The sequence below is a fragment of the Phyllobates terribilis genome, unplaced genomic scaffold (genome assembly GCF_046119375.1).
Source record: "Phyllobates terribilis strain yellow unplaced genomic scaffold, ASM4611937v1 Scaffold_11__3_contigs__length_659146591, whole genome shotgun sequence".
NCBI lineage: Eukaryota > Metazoa > Chordata > Amphibia > Anura > Dendrobatidae > Phyllobates > Phyllobates terribilis.
Window position 1 is genome coordinate 329,896,384 of NW_027362771.1, and position 21,954 is coordinate 329,918,337.

The 21,954-nt window shown below is 41.0% G+C and overlaps 1 protein-coding gene across 1 annotated transcript in view; it reads right to left on the reverse strand.

The window, feature by feature from the left end:
* SEC11A (SEC11 homolog A, signal peptidase complex subunit) overlaps positions 1-20,886 on the reverse strand; it is a 35,307-nt gene extending 14,421 nt beyond the window's left edge. Inside the window, exons 1-2 of the mRNA XM_073652672.1 lie at positions 20,729-20,886; positions 4,757-4,866 (exon numbers count right to left, since the gene is read on the reverse strand). Of these exons, the coding sequence (XP_073508773.1) occupies positions 4,757-4,866; positions 20,729-20,779 (161 nt within the window). The 5' untranslated portion in view covers positions 20,780-20,886. The remainder of the gene's footprint in view (positions 1-4,756; positions 4,867-20,728) is intronic.
* Between the last annotated feature and the right edge of the window lie 1,068 nt (positions 20,887-21,954).

Below are 21,954 nucleotides of genomic sequence, written 5' to 3' on the forward strand. Positions count from 1 at the left end.
TATCCAACCTTTAGCTAGCGAATATTTCATGCATATCGGATAGGGATAAGATGATGATAGCAGTAAAGCAAAAACAAGAGGATATAAAGTGAAGGGTTATATATTTTTGTGCAAAACATGGCAAGTGTATGGTAGTGCACACTGCATAATATATTTGGCACAGTGGGCTCCTCCAAAATCTCAAGGAACTGAAGTAAGATTTCTGGCGAAGCGCTGGCCACATGACAGATTCTACTGATTCATTAAGAGGCATGCACCCACTTAAAGGTGTTGTGCCATCATAAAGAATACTTTTAAACAAGCAGAACATGTGGAAATAAATGGTTTTGTAATTTACATGTATTAAAAATTATGCTGTATTCAATAAATACTAAGCTTTTATCTTCTGAAGTATGCTCCCTGGCATTCTTCCATTCCGGCCTGGCAGTGGGCGATCTGTCCTTTCAGGAACCTGCTCCCTGCGCTGTCAGACTTGTATGAGGGAGATTACGTTGTGCACACTGGGGTGGGGGATTGGGGTGGCCCTCTTATGTTGACAGGAACTGCGCAAACTCGACCAGCTGAGCGCCCACTACCAGGGCAGAATGGAATAACGCCAGGGGGCTCTAGGGAGTATACTTCAGAAAATAAAAGCTTGGTATTTATTGAATGCAGCATAATTTTTAATAAATGTAAAATTACAAAACCACATTTTCTGCTTGGTTAAAAGTTTTCTTTACGGTGGCACAACCACTTTAATGATTCAGGAGCGCCTAACTCCAATACACCCCCTCATCAACACTTGCCAGATGACGACTCCGGGGCTTTTCTATTCACGACAGCACTTCTAACCACATCTTCCACAATAAATTTAGCACAATCACTATACTGTTGTACAGTACCTTTTTAATGACCCCCTACAGGTCTCATTACAAGATTACACCCTTGACAACCACACACTAAAAGTTAGTGTGCAATACAGAAAAAAAAAAGACAAAAAAAAAAAAAACACACGCAAACTGTGCAGTGAAATTGTATGCATTTTACTTATAGTAGTTTTCCCCATGTGGTTTTCATTTCAGGCCCAAACCTGGATTATTATTATTATTTTAAAGTGGGTGGAGCTTAGCCAAGAGGGGTGTGACCAACAAATTCATCATGATTTAAACCCCAAAACTTAAGTCTGTGATTGGACTACATTTTTTTTCTGCAGTGGCACATGGAGGTGAAAATACTTTAGGAGGCTCAAGGCTCTACAGTGCGCTCTTTACAAAGTCAGGCCCCATGTTTCACCTGTACAAACCACATATCAAGAAAAAAGTCTTCCAAGGAACTGTGATAGAAAGTGCAGTTCTGTTGTGCATTCTAACCGTGGAGATGAGGACACCGGTACACCATGATAAAGCAGATCGCTGTAGACAAAGGTGGATGTGATTAACTGCATTACAAGGATCAGGAGGGGTTCACATGTTACACCCACATTGCAGGCGTGAACCCACCTTGATAGTGAAAGCTGTCAGACTTTGCTTAATGTGGAGGATCATGGACAAGTTACGCATATAACGCTTGTCACTTCTCCAGCATTTTCCTTCATGAATGAACCTCACTTCAATGAAAGAGTTCAAAAGACCAAGTTGAAACTGCCACAGAGAAGTCTCAGACAGTAATTAGCCCCAATATAGGGTCAAAACAACAGCATTTCTTGCACTTAATGTTCATAAAGAAATAATTAACACCTATAGACTTGAGGGCAAAGCCTATTTGGAGGCACTTATTTTAGGACATTACGCCTGTCCTTTTCCTATGGTACAAGTCAAGTCTATTTACTTTTCCTATCCATGCTTAAGGAAAAATACATAAAACCTTTGGTTAGCCTTTTACAAGCTCCTCTCCCGATTGCTCTTTAAGACAAAACATGCCGCCACCTCACATACACACTTCTTGATATTTACACAAACATGGCAAGAAGACCAGTACAACACATCTGAGTGACCTTTAAAAGGTAATCTCCACTAATTTAGAGGAGATGTCAGGTTCACCAAGTATTTGCTTTATTAAGCTATCAATCAAAATAAATATGTCTAAGCAGCCGACAGCGGAAAGAGAAAGAAATAAATGGGCAATTGTGATAAGGAAAAGGGTAAGGTGATTAGAAGTGAAACCTTGCCGACAGGACTGGGTGATCTTACAGCAGGAAAAAATATGGTTATCTGCGAAATTTACATAATTCTGATTAGCTGACAGTTGATGAGGCAAAAATTCCTATATTAATAAAAATTAGGGTTATTAACTCGAGAAGTAGAGTGATAATTTCTGAGCACTTCTGCTCTCAATATTTCCTGCAGACACTAGCCACTCATTAAAGGTCTTCTAGCCGGAGAACCATTAACCCCTTATCCCAAAAGGACATACATGTATACAAGGGGAGGGACACAAAAATGCAGTTTTATCATCATTTGGCGGGGTTTTCAAATGAGTTATGGTCACACAAATTTGTAAGGAAACTTCAAGTTGGGTTGGTTTTGGATAGCAATATATGGTCTTACCCCAAGTAGAAGACCCCTACAGAAACATGAATATCCCAATAATCATGGGGGAACAACAGGTGACCGAGCGCCTTGTTCCTTTGAAAACACAGTGATAATAATAAAAGGGGTGATCTCAACTTCTTAAATGGGTACAATCTCACAGTGCCTGTAAAAAAACAAGCAACTTTGCAAGTTACTTCTTAAACATTTTCTCCGTTCTCAGGAATGTAAGGATTTTTAATTTTACAGTTTATTGCAGTCTTATCAGAGGTGGCGTGCTTCCTTGGCAAGGAGCGCATGCGTCATCCGGCCAGCTTCAGTGCCCCTACGCTCTGTCAATGCAGCATAGGCAAAGCCGCCTCTGCAAGAAGCACGAGAGATCGTACAGTTCATACCAAAGGGCATGCTTGCTGCTGGTCTGAACTGTCAATCTTCAATAGTGCACCCACCCCAGCAAAGCAGGAGGCAGAGGAGTGGTGTGGTTCCGAAAATAGAACAGATCTCTAATTCCTGCATTGAAGATCTCACATGCCTGAGTTTCAAGTTGGTACAGCCACATTGTTACTTGGGTGCACACTTACACCAGGTATTGGGAAAGAATTCCTGTTTGGGCATACATGCATGTCTTGATTAGCATTAAATGGTTAAAATTAATCTTAAAAATTAGGTCTAGGCCTGAACTCTAATCTACGCTCTTGCAAATGCCTGCCTGAGGATTTAAACAGCCATAAGCCATCCATCTGGGAAATAAATGGTAGCCTCAGAAATAGCTAGAGATGTTTATTCCGCCATTTCCAGTACTCCCACTTACCGTTACTAGGTACATGGAGCCCCTTGTTCTCAGCATAAGTGTGTGTAACAGAGGTTGGACCGTCCATCTGACTCAATTTTATGACCACCTCATCGTACATTGATGTGTTTGTTTTCTTATACCTAATTCACTGTGACTGCAGGGACATCAGTTTTTAATGTGGTATATCTTCACAACAGCCACAGCAGATATAATTACTCTAGATAACACTTATTAGTCACGGACACAATCAAAACCTCTTTCTAGGCTGTCACAATTACAGTTCAGTGCCTTGTGATAATCTACAGATGTTTAATATATTTTATATATAACACAGTATGTGTATAAAAATATATTATATATTTGTCTCTCTGTAGGAAATGTATGACATACTTATTACATGCAGCCAAAAATATTAACTAGACAGTGCTGCTAAATAATTGACTTCTCATGACTTTGTGACAGTAATTATCAGCCATATCTGAAAAGAGAAGAGTGTCTTCATCAAAAATTAGATTTTTCATTGAACACTGGGGCAATGAATGTAAATAGCTGCATACATAGATCAGTAATCTACGCCAGTAAAAATGAAATAAAATAGGACCTAACCTAAAGGATCATTTTACACAGACTGAAATCTCTGAACGAGTGTTCATAAGAACGTTTGTTTCTGATCATTGGCCAGCGTTAACATGCTACTGTTGAATGAGCAAACTGCTTTTTCACCAGCACCTTGTCCCGTGTAAACAGGTGATGTGCTGCTGACATGCATGATTGTATTAAATGAGCTCTGATTAATGTCTGAGTTGACAAATGTCAGTGTTCGTTACAGGGGGTAATTGCATTTGTAGCAGCTCACGTTCTCACTTCCGTAGGAGAAAAAATACAGATCTTTCTCCTGAGAATCAGAAGGCACATAACTTCTTATTGAGGGGTTGGAACATAAAATAACAGTGGTGTATCTCTCCTGGGGTGACTGAAGGCTTTACAGGGGGGGAGGTGACCGTAACTGGCTACGATCCTTCTTCTTGATGACACTTTGCAACTTCTCTCATTCCAGTAACAGATTCAGGATGTAAAACTTTTCATGCTGCTACCAAACTTCGAATGAGTGACAACCGAATATTGCACCTAAAAGTTTGATCCTGGTATTATACGGAAGCTGTAATATGATACCCTGATCTCTGTTCTATCCCTAATATTCTAGTTGCGGCAACATCGTAAAGTCATGACGGATTATGCATGTCCTTGACAGTGTACGGGATAAAACCTCTACAGCATTAGTTTTTGTAGCTCCAACCATACAAAACAAATTGATGTTTTATACATGTTATACGCCGACCTGCGGGATTTATGTTTAAAGCCTGGAAGCGGTGGAAGATCAGTTATTCAAAGCTCTAGTCACAGTGATGCTGACAAACAAGCATGACAACGTGTGGATGGGATGAGACTTGCTTACCTTAGGACAACAACTATAGGACTCTCGCTGCCAGTAATCACCATCAGGCCTTTCCATATCATCAGTGCAGAGGACACTATCATACCAAAGTTTAAAACTTGGTAATATAGCTAAAAAAGACAAAAAGAAACTATTAGTTGGACTCAAAGTAACCAATGACCTGACAGCAAAACGTAACGGTGACTACTCTCTGCTCATTGTTCTTGACCTCTCTGCAGCTTTCGACACCGTTGACCACCACATCCTCCTCTCTATGCTCCACTCAATCGGTATAAAGGACACTGCTCTCTCCTGGTTCTCCTCCTACCTCTGACCGCTCTTTCAGTGAATCGTTCGCTGGCTCCACTCCCCCACCACCCCCACCCCCTTCCTCTCACTATTGGGGTTCTTCAGGGTACAGTCATTGGCCCTCTTCTCTTCTCTCTCTACACGTCCCCAATTGGACAGACCATCAGCAAATTTGGCTTTCAGTACCATCTTTATGCTGTTGACACACAACTATACACCTCATCCCCTGCCCTTACCCCCACTGTGCTACAGAACACCAGTGACTGACTGGCCGCAGTTTCCAACATCATGTCCGCTCTTTAACTGAAACTCAACCTTTCCAAAACTGAACTACTTCTGCTCCCGCCGTCTACTCAAATCCCTAAATCTGACATCTCCCTCTCCGTGTGTGGCACCACAATAACACCGAACCAGCAGGCACGCTGTCTGGGCGTTGTTTTTAACACCAATCTTTCCTTCACCTTCCATTTACAATCTCTTGCGAGCTCTTGTCGCTTGCACCTGAGGAACATCTCTAGAATCCGCCCCTTTCACATCTTGAAAACAAAAAAAACCATCACTGTTGCCCTGATCCACTCCCAACTTGACGATTGTAACTTTCTATTAATTGGCCTCCCCCTCACTCGACCTTCCCCCTCCCCAGTCCATCCTTAATGCTGCAGCCAGGGTCATCTATCTGGCTAATAGTTACTCGGACGCTTCCGCTCTGTGCCAGTCATTTCACTGGCTGCCCATACATTATAGGATCCAATTTAAAATGGCTTGTCCTCACCCACAAAAGCTCTCCACAGTGCGGCACCCCCCTACATCTGCTCCCTCATTTCTGTTTATCGGCCTACCCATTCTCTACGCTCCGCAAGCAACTTTCGACTAACATCCGCACTAACCCGGACCTCCCACTCCCGGCTCCAACACTTCTCCCAAGCTGCACTTACTCTTTGGAATGCTCTATCCCAAGAAATTAGGACGAACCACAACTTACACAGTTTTAGGCGCTCTCTAAAAACGCATCTGTTTAGGGTGACCTATCACGTTCCCTAATCGAAGTCCTTTTATATTTTTAGAGCCCATCCATTATTTCTTCAAATATAAGTCTCCATCAAACTCCACCACACCCAAAAGCACTACAAATACTGGCTAGTGACGAGCTCATGCAGCCTTCATCTATCCCTCATCCCCTCAAGATCGCTGGACCTTCATTGTAAATAAGCCCCTGTACCTTGAGTCACCCCCACCTCATTGTAGATTGTAAGCTCTTGCGAGCAGGGTCATTATTTTTGCTTTAATTATTGTATTATCTTTAGCTATGTTACTTATGACTGTTGTATATGAACCTCTGAATTGTAAAGCGCTGTGGAATATGTTGGCGCTATATAAAGATTATTATTAGTTCCGGATCACCCAGGTAACATAATACAGTAATAAGTATTAATAGGAGTAATAATTTTATACTGCTTCATACTACGTGTTCATCCTGCAATTATAAAATAATAATAATTAATATCATGCCAGTTCCCATTTGTTTAAGCAATGGGGGCCCACTGGCGATACAGTGTGACCCCAAATCATAGATTTATAGTTTTTTTACCTGAGCATACAGATCATAACACTAGCATTTTATTTCTTTTCTGATCTTGGCTATTATTTTCTAATTATTTATGTCTCCATTATTAAAAGGGTTGTCACAACCAGGACTATGGAGTCGGTATTAAAAAAGACCAACTACGAAAATATATAGTAAATTGGGTTCAGTAGTTCAATGCAGTATGTGCTGTAAATTTTTTCATAGGAATTTGGGAAAATTATTAAATGTCCTATAAGTGTCTGCTCTAATCCTAAGGATTTAAGCTTTTAGTTGAGATGAATCTGTGCTGCACTTTATGTACATGCTCAGTAGTGAGGCAGGGCTGTGGAGTCGGAGTTGGAGTAAGGGAAATTGAGGAATCGGAAGTTTGGCTTACAGACTCCACAGCCCTGGTCACAACACAGATAGATATTCACTTTAATTAGTCAATTTGTGGAAATAATAAAACACATGAATACATTTACTGACAATAGATATGTCTCTGTTTAATACATAGCAGATTCACAGACTGTATCTGTGGTCACTGGTTCCATCCAACAAGGGAAAATTTCTAGAAAGCAGGATCGTGCATTTAGAATATTTTTTTTTTTTTACTTTGTTTATTGAATTTTATAAAATATGAAAACAAGGAGCACAAAACAACCAGTAAAGTATAATGTAAAGTGCTACAATACTATATCCAAATTTTAACTTGCCTTGTAACATTATGGTACATGTACAGGTGCTTCTCACAAAATTAGAATATCATCAAAAAGTTAATTTATTTTAGTTCCTCAACACAAAAAGTGAAACTCATTATATAGTCATTAAACAGAGTGATCTATTTTAAGTGTTTATTTCTGTTAATGTTAATGATTATGGCTTACAGCCAATGAAAACACAAAAGTCATTAATTCAGTAAATTAGAATTATTAACAAAAAACACCTGAAAAGGCTTCCTATGCGTGTAAAAAGGTCCCTTAGTCTGTTTCAGTAGGCTCCACAATCATGGGGAAGACTGCTGACTTGACAGATGTCCAGAAGGCAGTCACTGACACACTCCACAAGGAGGGTAAGCCACAAAAGTTCATTGCTAAAGAAGCTAGTATGAAGACCCGGGGTCTTCCGTGGGCGTAACGCTACTCCGACAACACAGGGTGAGGGTGAAACAGCATGGCAATACTTTATTGAACCACAAAGCAGACAATAAACACACAGAACAGTCCCAGCAAACACCCAAGATGGTACGACATTTCACAGCCTCACCCTTCCTTCTCAGCCCGCCTGGGATAGAATAGCTGCGACTTTGGAGACTTCCAGGGCCGACTACCTCTACCAGTGCCCCCCCCCTCTTCTGGTGTGCCCCCACAGAGAGAAGGTAGCGGGAAACTAGCAGTCCAGCGAGGTACAAGGCCAGGAGACCCACAGGTCTCAACCTGGCCTCTCCAAAAATTTCCATGGAGCCAGATGACCGGCGGGTCCCAATCTGACTTCTCCGAATGTCTCTCGGTTGCAGGAGACCAGTGGGTCCCTCCTGGCAACCCCAAACAACATATCCATGGTCAAATTGATCAGATCCGTATCTTTCCAGTCAAGGCCGTACTCTTAAGCTTGAATCATATAGAATTCAAATCTATGTCTCTTTGGATAATGCCATAAAATCCATCTACTGTACTGAAGGATGTCCCTCATTCTTCTTGTAAAGTCTTTCTCCAATCTCTGTTTCAAGTCTGACTGCTACAGAATCACATGCCCTTTTTAAGTACACATCCACAGGTCAAAGGTCATTAGTCACATGTCAGAGGTAAAGGTGTAGGGCTCAGCTATCATTGCTTGAGCTAACCTATTTACAAAGTTAGTATCACAGGGGATGCTGTAAATAAAAACATCTAGCTGGCTTTTAGTACAAATGGTCATTAGCATAGTAACACGATTGTTTCCAAAAGGAATAGAATTCAACATTCAGGGTTAAACAAATACTGATCTGTTCTTATTGACCAGACACAAAAAGACAAAGATAATAGAGTATTTCTCTTGGATAAACAAATCTAAAATGTCTGGCTTATTAAGATTTTAGGCTGTATCGTCACAGCTGGCTGTTCACAGTATGCTGTATCCAAGCATATTAAAGGAAAGTTGAGTGGAAGGAAAAGCACAAGCAACCGGGATAACCGCAGCCTTGAAAGGATTGTTAAGGAAGGAGTGGACTGCTGCTGGAGTCATTGCTTCAAGAGCCACCAAACACAGAAGTATCCAGGACATGGGCTACAAGTGTCGCATTCCTTGTGTCAAGCCACTCATGACCAATAGACCATGCCAGAAGCGTCTTCTCTGGGCCAAGGAGAAAAAAACCTAGACTGTTGCTCAGTGGTCCACGGTGTTGTTTTCAGATGAAAGTAAATTTTGCATTTCATTTGGAAATCAAGGTCCCAGAGTCTGGAGGAAGAGTGGAGATGCACACAATCCAAGATGCTTGAGGTCTAGTGTGAAGTTACCACAATCAATGATGGTTTGGGGAGCCATGTCATCTGCTGGTGTAGGTCTACTGTGTTTTATCAAGACCAAAGTCAGCGCAGCCGTCTACCAGGAAATTTTAGAGCACTTCATGCTTCCCTCTGCCGACAAGCTTTTTGGAGATTCATTCTCCAGCAGGACTTGGCAACAGTCCACACTGCCAAAAGTACCAATACCTGGTTTAAAAACAACAGTATCACTGTGCTTGATTGGCCAGCAAACTCGCCTGACTTTAACCCCATAGAGAATCTATGGGGTATTGTCAAGAGGAAGATGAGAGACACCAGACCCAACAATGCAGACGAGCTGAAGGCTGCTATCAAAGCAACCTGGGCTTCCATAACACCTCAGCAGTGCCACAGGCTGATCGCCTCCATGCCACGCCGCATTGATGCAGTAATTGATGCAAAAGGATCCCCGACCAAGTATTGAGTGCATTTACTATCATACATTTCGGATTTTAAAAACATTTTTCAAGCTGTTGTTATAAAGAGATCTAATTTACTGAGATAATGACTTCTCTGTTTTCATTGGTTGTAAGCCATAATCATCAACATTAACACAAACACTTGAAATAGATCACTCTGTAATGACTATATAATATATGAGTTTCACTTTTTGTATTGAAGAACTGAAATAAATTAACTTTTTGATATTCTAATTTAGTGAGAAGAGTATGTGTGTGTATATATATATATATATATATATATATATATATATATATATATATATATATATATATATATATATATATATATATATATATATATATATATACACACACACACATCAGTACAGACCAAAAGTTTGGACACACCTTCTCATTTAAAGATTTTTCTATATTTTCATGACTATGAAAATTGTACATTCACACTGAAGGCATCAAAACTATGAATTAACACATGTGGAATTATATACTTAACAAAAAAGTGTGAAACAACTGAAAATATGTCTTGTGTTCTAGGTTCGCCAAAGTAGGTTTGGGGTGAGCTGGACTGCAGAGTGAAGGCAAAAGGGCCAACAAGTGCTAAGCATCTCTGGGAACTCCTTCAAGATTGTTGGAAGACCATTTCCGGTGACTACCTCTTGAAGCTCATCAAGAGAATGCCAAGAGTGTGCAAAGCAGTCATCAAAGCAAAAGGTGGCTACTTTGAAGAACCTAGAATATAAGACATATTTTCAGTTGTTTCACACTTTTTTCTTAAGTATATAATTCCACATGTGTTAATTCATAGTTTTGATGCCTTCAGTGTGAATGTACAATTTTCATAGTCAAGAAAATACAGAAAAATCTTTAAATGAGAAGGTGTCCAAACTATATTATATATATATACACATACATACATACATATACACACACACACTGCTCAAAAAATAAAGGGAACACTTAACCAACAGAATATAACTCCAAGTAAATCAAACTTCTGTAAAATCAAACTGTCCACTTAGGAAGCAACACTGGTTGACAATCAATTTCACATGCTGTTGTGCAAATGGAATAGAAAATAGATGGAAATTATTGGCAATCATCAAGACACACTCAATAAAGGAGTGGTTCTGCAGGTGGGGACCACAGACCACATCTCAGTACCAATGCTTTCTGGCTGATGTTTTGGTCACTTTTGAATTTTGGTTGTGCTTTCACACTCGTGGTAGCATGAGACAGACTCAACAACCCACAGAAGTTGCTCAGGTAGTGCAGCTCATCCAGGATGGCACATCAATGCGAGCTGTGGCAAGAAGGTTTGCTGTGTCTTTCAGCGTAGTGTCCAGAGGCTGGAGGCACTACCAGGAGACAGGCCAGTACACTAGGAGATTTGGAGGGGGCTGTAGGAGGGCAATAACCCAACAGCAGGACCACTACCTCTGCCTTTGTGCAAGGAGGAACACTGCCAGAGCCCTGCAAAATGACCTCCAGCAGGCCACAAATGTGCATGTGTCTGCACAAACGGTTAGAAACCGACTCCATGAGGGTAGTATGAGGGCCCGACGTCCACAGATGGGGGTTGTGCTCACAGCCCAACACCGTGCAGGACGCTTGGCATTTGCCATAGAACACCAGGATTGGCAAAGTCGCCACTGGCGCCCTGTGCTCTTCACAGATGAATGCAAGTTCACACTGAGCACATGTGACAGACATGACAGAGTCTGGAGACACCGTGGAGAGCGATCTGCTGCCTGCAACATCCTTCAGCATGACCGGTTTGGCAGTGGGTCAGTAATGGTGTGGGGTGGGGTGGCATTTCTTTGGAGGGCCGCACAGCCCACCATGTGCTCGCCAGAGGTAGCCCGACTGCTATTAGGTACCGAGATGAGATCTTCAGACCCCTTGTGAGACCATATGCTGGTGTAGATGGCCCTAGGTTCCTCCTAATGCAGGACAATGCCAGACCTCATGTGGCTGGAGTGTGTCAGCAGTTCCTGCAAGATGAAGGCATTGAAGCTATGGAATGGCCCGCCCGTTCCCCAGACCTGAATCCGATTAAGCACATCTGGGACATCATGTCTCACTCCATCCACCAACGTCACATTGCACCAAAGACTGTCCAGGAGTTGGCGGATGCTTTAGTCCAGGTCTGGGAAGAGATCCCACAGGAGACGATCCGCAACCTCACCAGGTGCTGTAGGGAGGTCATACAGGCATGTGGAGGCCACACACAATACTGAACCTCATTTTGACTTCTTGTAAGGACATTACATCAAAGTTGGATCAGCCTGAAGTGTGTTTTTCCACTTTAATTTTGGGGGTGACTCCAATTCCAGGCCTCCATTGGTTAATAAATTTGATTTCCATAGATGATTTTTGTGTGATTTTGCTGTCAGCACATTCAAACTTTGTACAGAACAAAGTATTCAAAGAGAACATTTCATTCAGATATAGGATGTGTTATTTGAGTGTTCCCTTTATTTTTTTGAGCAGTGTATAAATATAAATATATATATATACATACATACATATACACACACACACACACACACACAGTGAAGGAATTATTTGATCCCTTGCTGTTTTTGTAAGTTTGCCCACTGACAAAGACATGAACAGTGTATAATTTTAACATTGAAAGAATATAAAAAAAAAATAAACTGTATAAATTAGATAAATTTATTTGCATTTTGCAATGAGAAATAAGTATTTGATCCCTCTAGCAAACAACACTTAATATTTGGTGACAAAACCCTTATTGGCAAGCACAGCAGTCAGACGTTTTTTGTAGTTGATGAGGTTTGTGCACATGTCAGGAGGAATTTTGGTCCACTCCTCTTTGCAGATCATCTTTAAATCATTCAGATTTTGAGGCTGTTGCTTGGCAACTCGGAGCTTCAACTCCCTCCATGAGTTTTCTATGGGATTAAGGTCTGGAGACTGGTTAAGCCACTTCATGACCTTAATATGCTTCTTTTTGAGTCACTCCTTAGTTGCCTTGGTTGTATGTTTTGGGTCATTGTCTTGCTGGAAAACCCAGCCACAACCCATTTTTAATGTCCTGGCAGAAGGAAGAAGGTTGTCACTCAGGATTTTACAGTACATGGCTCCATCCATTCTCCCATTGATGCGGTGAAGTAGTCCTGTGCCCTTAGCAGAGAAACACCCCTAAAACATAATGTTTCCACCTCCATGCTTGACAGTGAGGATGGTGTTCTTTGGGTCATAGGCACCATTTATCTTCCTCCAAACACGGCGAGTTGAGTTAATGCCAAAGAGCTCAATTTTTGTCTCATCTGATCACAGCACCTTCTCCCAATATCTCACAGAATCACCCAAGTGTTCACTGACAAACTTCAGACGGGCCTGCACATGTGTCTTCTTGAGCAGGGGGACTTTGCGGACACAGCAGGATTTTAAACCTTTAAGGCGTAATGTTTTACCAATGGTTTTCTTGGCGACTGTGGTCGCAGCTGCCTTCAGAACATTAACAAGTTCCCCCCGTGTAGTTTTAGGCTGATCTCTCACCTTCCTCATGATCAAGGATACCCCCCACGAGATTTTGCATGGTGCCCCAGATCTATGTCGATTGACAGTAATTTTGTATTTCTTCCATTTTCTTTCTATTGCACCAACAGTTGTCTCCTTCTCGCCCAGCGTCTTACTTATGGTTCTGTAGCCCATTCCAGCTTTGTGCAGGTCTATGATCTTGTCCCTGACATCCTTAGAAAGCTCTTTGGTCTTGCCCATGTTGTAGAGGTTAGATTCTGACTGATTAATTGACTCTGTGGACACGAGTCTTTTACACAGGTGACAGGTTATTTGTCACTGCAAAAATGCAAATAAATTTATCTAATTTGTACAATGATTTTCTTGTTTTGCATATTCTCTCTCTCAATGTTAAAATTAACCTACCCTTAAAATTATAGACTGTTCATGTCTTTGTCAGTGGGCAAACTTACAAAAACAGCAAGGGATCAAATAATTATTTCCTTCACTGTAATATACAGTACAGACCAAAATTTTGGACACACCTTCTCATTTAAAGAAATTTCAGTATTTTCATGACTATGAAAATTGTACATTCACACTGAAGGCATCAAAACTATGAATTAACACATGTGGAATTATATACTTAACAAAAAAGTGTGAAACAACTGAAAATATGTCTTATATTCTAGGTTCTTCAAAGTAGCCACCTTTTGCTTTGATGACTGCTTTGCACACTCTTGGCATTCTCTTGATGAGCTTCAAGAGGTAGTCACCGGAAATGGTTTTCACTTCACAGGTGTGCCCTGTCAGGTTTAATAAGTGGGATTTCTTGCCTTATAAATGGGGTTTGGACCATCAGTTGTATTGTGCAGAAGTCAGGTGGATACACAGCTGATAGTCATACTGAATAGACTGTTAGAATTTGTATTATGGCAAGAAAAAAGCAGCTAAGTAAAGAAAAAACGAGTGCCCATCATTACTTTAAGAAATTAAGGTCAGTCAGAGCGAAAAATTGGGAAAACTTTGAAAGTGTCCCCAAGTGCAGTTGCAAAAACCATCAAGCGCTACAAAGAAACTGGCTCACATGAGGACAGCCCAAGGAAAGGAAGACCAAGAGTCACCTCAGCTTCTGAGGATAAGTTTATCCGAGTCACCAGCCTCAGAAATTGCAGGTTAACAGCAGCTCAGATTAGAGACCAGGTCAATGCCACACAGAGTTCTAGCAGCAGACACATCTCTTCAACAACTGTTAAGAGGAGACTTTGTGCAGCAGGCCTTCATGGTAAAATAACTGCTAGGAAACCACTGCTAAGGACAGGCAACAAGCAGAAGAGACTTGTTTGGGCTAAAGAACACAAGGAATGGACATTAGACCAGTGGAAATCTGTGCTTTGCTCTGATGAGTCCAAATTTGAGATCTTTGGTTCCAACCACCGTGTCTTTGTGCGACGCAAAAAAGGTGAACGGATGGACTCTACATGCCTGGTTCCCACCGTGAAGCATGGAGGAGGAGGTGTGATGGTGTGGGGGTGCTTTGCTGGTGACACTGTTGGGGATTTATTCAAAATTGAAGGCATACTGAACCAGCATGGCTACCACAGCATCTTGCAGCGGCATGCTATTCCATCCGGTTTGCGTTTAGTTGGACCATCATTTATTTTTCAACAGGACAATGACCCCAAACACACCTCCAGGCTGTGTAAGGGCTATTTGACCAAGAAGGAGAGTGATGGGGTGCTACGCCAGATAACCTGGCCTCCACAGTCACCAGACCTGGACCCAATCGAGATGGTTTGGGGTGAGCTGGACCACAAAGTGAAGGCAAAAGGGCCCACAAGTGCTAAGCATCTCTGGGAACTCCTTCAAGATTGTTGGAAGACCATTTCCGGTGACTACCTCTTGAAGCTCATCAAGAGAATGCCAAGAGTGTGCAAAGCAGTCATCAAAGCAAAAGGTGGCTACTTTGAAGAACCTAGAAAATAAGACATATTTTCAGTTGTTTCACACTTTTTTGTTAAGTATATAATTCCACATGTTTTAATTCATAGCTTTGATGCCTTCAGTGTGAATGTACAATTTTCATAGTAATGAAAAATCTTTAAATGAGAAGGTGTGTCCAAATTTTTCGTCTGTACTGTATATATATAAGAATAGTAATAAACCTGACCAAGGATTGATGATAGCTTCTTGATAAGATGGGATGGAAAGAAGCACTCCCATGAAAGTTTTATCCTATTAACATTGCATTAATATATTGCAGTCATCATATTATATAGCACTGTGTACTTACAATTGCTCATTTTACCTTTCTACCCAGCTAATTCTGTTTTCTCTGCTCTATGTAGAAACAGGAAGTCTCTTGTTCCTGCATTTATCTTTCCCCTCTTCAACTCCTGACCAAGTTGCTCTGCTCTTCCCCCTGCCATAGACTTTTGCAATGACTCATAAAGGGAAAATTGACCTCCTGTTTCTAAATAGAGCTTAGAACGATTCAGCTAGTCAGTTTTAATCACATGATGTAATAGACCTAATGGAAAGGAGAAGAATTAGCTGGGTAGAAGGGAAAAATGAGGAATTGTAAATACACAGTGCTGTATAATATGATGATTGCAATATATTAAGAGCATAACAATTTTGATGGGAGTGTTTCTTTAACAAACAAAACATACACAAAAAAAGGTTGTGGGGGTGGGGATCAGATAGAAGGGTATTTGCCAATGAGTCCCTGCATGCTCATATTTTTCAAGGCATTTTATGTGAGTTGAAAGTACCCTTTCCAAGTACCAGTTTGTGTTCTGGAAGTGCATTTTGACTTTGTTCTGGATTGCAGAGGGCAGGGCTGTGGAGTCGGAGTCTGTGTCCATTTTGGGGGAGTAGGAATAAAATGGACCAACTCCTAAAATATATAATAAATTGGGTACAGTAGTTCAATACAGGATGTGCTGTAAATGTTTTCATAAGAATTTGGAAAAGTTATGAAATGTTCTATAAATGTCTGTTCCTGATCTAAGGATCTTGGCTTTTAGTTGAGATAAATCTGTGCTGCATTTTATGTACATGCTCAGTAGCGAGGCAGGGCTGTGGAGTCGGAAATCAGGGAAATTGAGGAGTCGGAGGCGGTGGGGTTTGGCTTACCGACTCCACAGCTCTGGCAGAGGATAGGATGGTTATTAAACTTTCCCACATGTTAAGTTACTGTTTCATTGTAGATTCTTTAAAAGGGAACCTGTCAGCTGATGTATGCTGCCCAAACAATGGGCCCCATGTATCAGCCACTGGCTGTACAATCAACGCCTGGTTGGTCGGTCTCAGAAACGCAGCGGAGTTTCAGAGAAAAACATGCTTTTAACAGAAGCCGGGGACCGAGCCACAACTAGTCGTTCAGGCAGGTCCACGGCAGATTCTCCCCTCCCGCTGACAGTGACTGACAAGCCTCTGCCTATACGTGCACATGATTAAGAAAAAGCATCAAAAGACAAATGTATATATACGCACACATAGCACTTTGTATACATGTAGTTGAAATATAAATCTATAAGGCATATATTTACATCCACATGTTGTTGTAATATAGGTACTTAAGTGCAAGCCAATGGATTACAACTACAGGTACACAATGTATGCTAAGTAGGATAAATACCTGAGCCTGTGTAGCTTTCTACATCCACGGTATGCGCCCACCCCAATGTGCATTTCAGCATACCTTCGTCAGTTGTAAATTCTTTTACATCTAATTACCATTTTTCACAGTTGCCTCCCTACATAGGGATTATCTATAGGCACAGTAGTATATTATCCATTGGCTGGCACTTGCACTTTAGTACATATATTACAACCACATGTGGACATAAATGTATACCTCATGGATTTGTATTTCAACTACATGTATACAAAGTGTTCAAATTATATGGCATAACTGTATAGGATTTTTCTGTTTGCAATTATTTTTCCTAGATAGAAGCTATTATATTGCTTTGTCTATCTGCATTTGCACTTTGGCAATTGTCTTATATAGAATCATCTCAATTTGTCATGCCATCAAGTGTTTTTCACACTTTTTCGATATAGAGGCAGTCTTGTAATTTTATACACTATTTTTTATGATATGCGCCTCTTGCAATTCCTTTGCTGGCAATATTTACTGTCTAATAAACTGAATAACATTTATATGACCACATCTCAGTTTGTTCTCCCTGTGTTTTCAACTTACACGTGCACATGGGCAGACTTGTCAGTTACGGTCAACGGGGGTGTGTGGAGGGGTGGGGCGAAGAAGTCGCCAGGGACCTGCCTTTGCGACTAGTGCACAGCATGGCTATTAAAAGTAAATTATAGTTTTTTCTGAAACACCACAGCGGCATCCATTGTCTATTTCTAATGGATACGGCAAGAAGAAGGATTTTTTTTGCTGGATCTGTTAGAAATAGATGACAACGGATGAAGCATTAACGGATTGCCCATTGTTTCCAAAGTTAAAAAAACAGATCCAGCAGAGATGAGTTAGTGAATAACGGACTAAAGTTGTGTCAGCAAAACTTTTTTCCTAACAGATTTCTGCTGAATCCGTTCTAACTGATCACTACTGGACATGTGAACATAGCCTTACAAGGTGACAGCCTTTTTAATTCTTCAGTGATTACTTCCCTAGACAAAATAAGCATGATTTTCTAATGAAAGTACATTGTATTTCTTTTACTTTATTTTTTTTCTATTCCTGGGAGAACCCAATTCAGATTGTCGTCGTCCACATGTCTGACAGAGGCCTACTCTCCTCATATAGAACACATACACGCTTGGCAGAGCTGAGCATGCATGTGTATGGGGTGGTTGGGAAAGAGCTGTTGGCTGAAGGCTCGTATAATCAACGCCTATTTGCAGAGTATGACCACGTTAACAATATCAAGCATTGGTCAGTGTCTTTCTGGTAGACAAATAGGAGAATGAGAAGCAGAATGATGAGAGAATCATATATGTCTAAGCTTTCCTACTGCAGTCCTGAGATGCAGAACAGGATTTGATATAAGCAGGACTTCTGCTCTAGTCAAGACTCCTGTCCTGCACACTAATACACTAAAACAACCCTCTAACTATAAATTGTCACCGAGTTTTAGGGCTCGTTCAGACGCACATATTATACAGACAAGTCCTGTCTGTATGCACCACGAAGAGCACAACAGTCAAAAGTGCCAGTGCAAATGACTGATTTTCCAAATAGAACAATTGGTCTGTATAGGGGAAAAACACAATTTGGGAGCATGCAGACTAGTGCATTTAAATGACAGCCAGCTCCTGCACATGTACTGCGCTGCAAACACAGCCTTTTGCAATGTGCAGATGTGACCGGCCCAAGTTTTTATACAGCTCTCTGAACCTGGCCTTAGGGAAACAGCAAAGCAGCAAGCAAGTTGTAGCATGCTACTTTACCTACTCTCCAAATTTCTTTCATTGGCAATTGCATGATTTTATAGATAGAAGTACCACTGCAATTTTGAAAAGATTTTCAGTCAACAATTTCAGTTTTCAAAAAATTTCTTGCAAGACAGATATAGTACTGCTTTAAAATCACATATTCTGGACACAGGAGAATTTTGTTTTACGTTCTTTTTGAAAAACGTATGTTTTGTGCGATTTAAAGGGAACCTGTCACGATTTAAAAGGAACCTGGAAAAGATTAGCAGAATATGTAGGTTTGTTGAAGTAGTTAAACCAAATGTTTTCCAAGTGTTTTTCTGTATATAAGTCCAGTGGGCAGTCCTACTCAGTGATTGACAGCTTTCTCTGCATGTACAGTCATATAGGGAAGACTGTCAATGCCATCCATTTTTTTGCTCATCCATTTTTAAAAACTGAACAAGGTAGACTGTCTAATTTTCTTATCCATTGACTTTAGGCAATGGATCAGTTAAAAACAGATGAGACTTGTATTTAATACTTAAATACAAAGCATGGCTTCAATTTTTCACGGATTTCCATAAACTTTAAATGCAGAGAGTCTGTTAACAATGCAGCTACTGTTGACTTAGCCCCCTTTAACGCAAAGGATCATGAATTTTAAAATATAAACATGCCCAATAGGTCGTTGGCCGGTCGGGGTGAAATCTGTAGGTTTAGCCGACGATCAACCAAGGATAGATTAACATTTATATGACTGCAGACATATGGCATATGCGCTGGACGTATACGCTAAAAATTTATGTAACTGTTCCTTGCATCTGACTAAATTTCAATGTATACATTTAACACAAGGAATAAGTCTATGTACATCTGAATACTTTGTTATAATAGAAAAATGAATAAAAAAAACTTAAAATAGTATCCCCTCCACCACGTTCTCAACTTGCTTTCATTGGTTATGACAGAACCACCCCCCTGGATTTCGGCACCAACTCTCTGGTGAGGTGCAAAGGATTGGGCCTAGAGAAATAACCCTGTTTTCTCCCCACTAAATTCAATAAAGACTACCTTTATAAGGTTATGTCATATTTCTGTGCCCTTATAATTAAGCAGATCGGTGGGGGCCCAGGTCCTGAAACCCCCACTGATTGCTCAAACACCCCTCTGCTCAGCAGACAAGAGCGCACACACAGTAGGGATTCAATAGAAAGTTTAAGCTTCACAGCCAATGCTTTCTATTGAATCAGTATTCTGCTTGGTGTGCGCTCCTGTCTGCTGAACTGTGCAGGGGAAGATGCTGGAGAGATTGATGGGGGCCCAGGTTCTGAGATATCACCAGTCTACTGAATTATAAGAGCACTGAGCTAGGAACCTAAGCGCAGCACTCCAGTGCTTTATTTCCCCGCTGGAGTGATGTCACTAATAGGAGTTCCCTGCCCCTTGTCATATACCCACCAACCTTCATGTGTTATTGGCAGAGCTCCGCTCGCCTTCTGCAGGTTGGAATCTGTCGGATCGCACCAGTGTTTGATGGGCGATCCTAAAATCCTATTCAATGTAAGTCTACAGAGCCAGAACAAAGCTCTCATAGACCTACACTGAAAGCTGTTACTGGTAAGTATTCTCCTAGGGGCAGGGACCAGACACCAGTGATACCACTCCGAGGGGGAAATAAAAAAAACAACAACCGGAGCGGTGCCTTAACGATTTACTCTTCAGAGATGTATATACGTCAGTACATCTCTGGGGGAGAATAACAGAAATAAAGTACACGTCTGTTACACAGTTTTTCTGGTCAACTATTTCACTGTACATCCCAAATATGCAATAAGACAAACCTGACAAAACCTGATAAAGGATGTTATATTTTATCACATTTACCAGCAGGAGCCTGAAAGTGAGTAGGCCTCCTCATAAACTCTTAGGTCCACGCTGTATATAAACCACATATATGGTTACCACTCCTTGCCCATGGAGGTCTATGGGGAACTATGGACACGTCGCCATATACGGCTGAATACTGTCATTTGCACAGCCCAGTGTGTCCGGTCACCATGCCTACTGCCGACCACTCACCACTATGGGGTCTGCTGAGGGCTCATGACTTAGGCAGAGGGGCTCTGTCCTCGACGAGAGCAGCACCCGTGCTACACACGAGAGAAGATAATGGGCTACACTGCAGAGCGGCCAGCAATGGCGGAGAGCCGTCCTCACACTGCAGCGGGGACGCCGCACACTGCTCCGCGCTCAGCAGCAGCCTCGTCTATAGCGCCATCTTGTCAGCGCTGCCTACCTGTCTCTTGTTCATCCGCCGCACATCGTCCAGAAAGTCCATAGACAGCATCGTCCACTCTAATTTACCCGGCACACACCGGAGAAACAGACACCGGAAGTTACCTTGGGCGAGGTGAAAGCGTAGCACTTCCGCTATCGAACCGGAAACCGCTCGGCAGCCATCTTACGTGAGGGCAGGACAAAGACTGCCTGCAGATGTTTGGCGGCACCGGGAAGGCTGCCTGTAGACATACACATAATTCTATGGAATATCTATATATATGTATATATATTTATTTCTATATAAATGTATATATATATATATATATATATATATATATATATATATATACACACGCAATCATTTACTTGTTTAGACACCATATAAATAATATTTTAGTTTATTTCACGGTTGATACAATTAGGCCAATACAGAATTTGAATCGTTTTTTTATGTTTTGGTGCTTTTCTTGAGTAAAAAAAAATGTTTACGTTTATAAAAAAAAAAGAAAGAAAAGTAAATCATTGTTCCTCTGATGCCCTTTAGGCTACATTCCCACAATGAGCTTTTGGTGAGTTTTTGATGTTGCTGATTTTCTGCACCTATTAAATTACTTGCGTTTTTTCATAGCATTTTATCCCCTTTCTGACTGTCTTTTGGCTCTTGCTGGTGCTTCATGTTTTAACTAAAGCTGCTTTGTTTTTTATACATCCTGGGATTTGGCTTTGGCAAAATGTTGTTAATACAGTCGTGCAGATTCCAGGCATTTTTAGATGCAGATTTTCCGCATCTAATGCAAGTTTATTGGAAGACTGCATATAAAACTCAGTGTACCCGCAAAATTGGTCAGGCATCATTTACTTTCCCACATTGGTCAGCCATTGAAACGGATGGGCATTGTTTACTTTACACATATCACTAATTTAATTAACCCCTTAAGGACGGAGTCAATTATGTCCTTAATGACCAAGCCAATTTTTACAATTCTAACCACTGTCACTTTATGAGGTAATACCTCTGGAACGCTTCAACGGATCCCCCTGATTCTGAGAGAGTTTTTTAGCGACATATTGTACTTCATGATAGTGGTAAAATTTCTTCGATCTCACTTGCGTTTATTTCTGAAAAAAATGGAAATTTGGTGAAAATGTTGAAAATTTTGCAATTTTCAAACTTTGAATTTTTATGCCCTTAAATCAGAGAGATATGTCACACAAAATAGTTAATAAATAACATTTCCCACA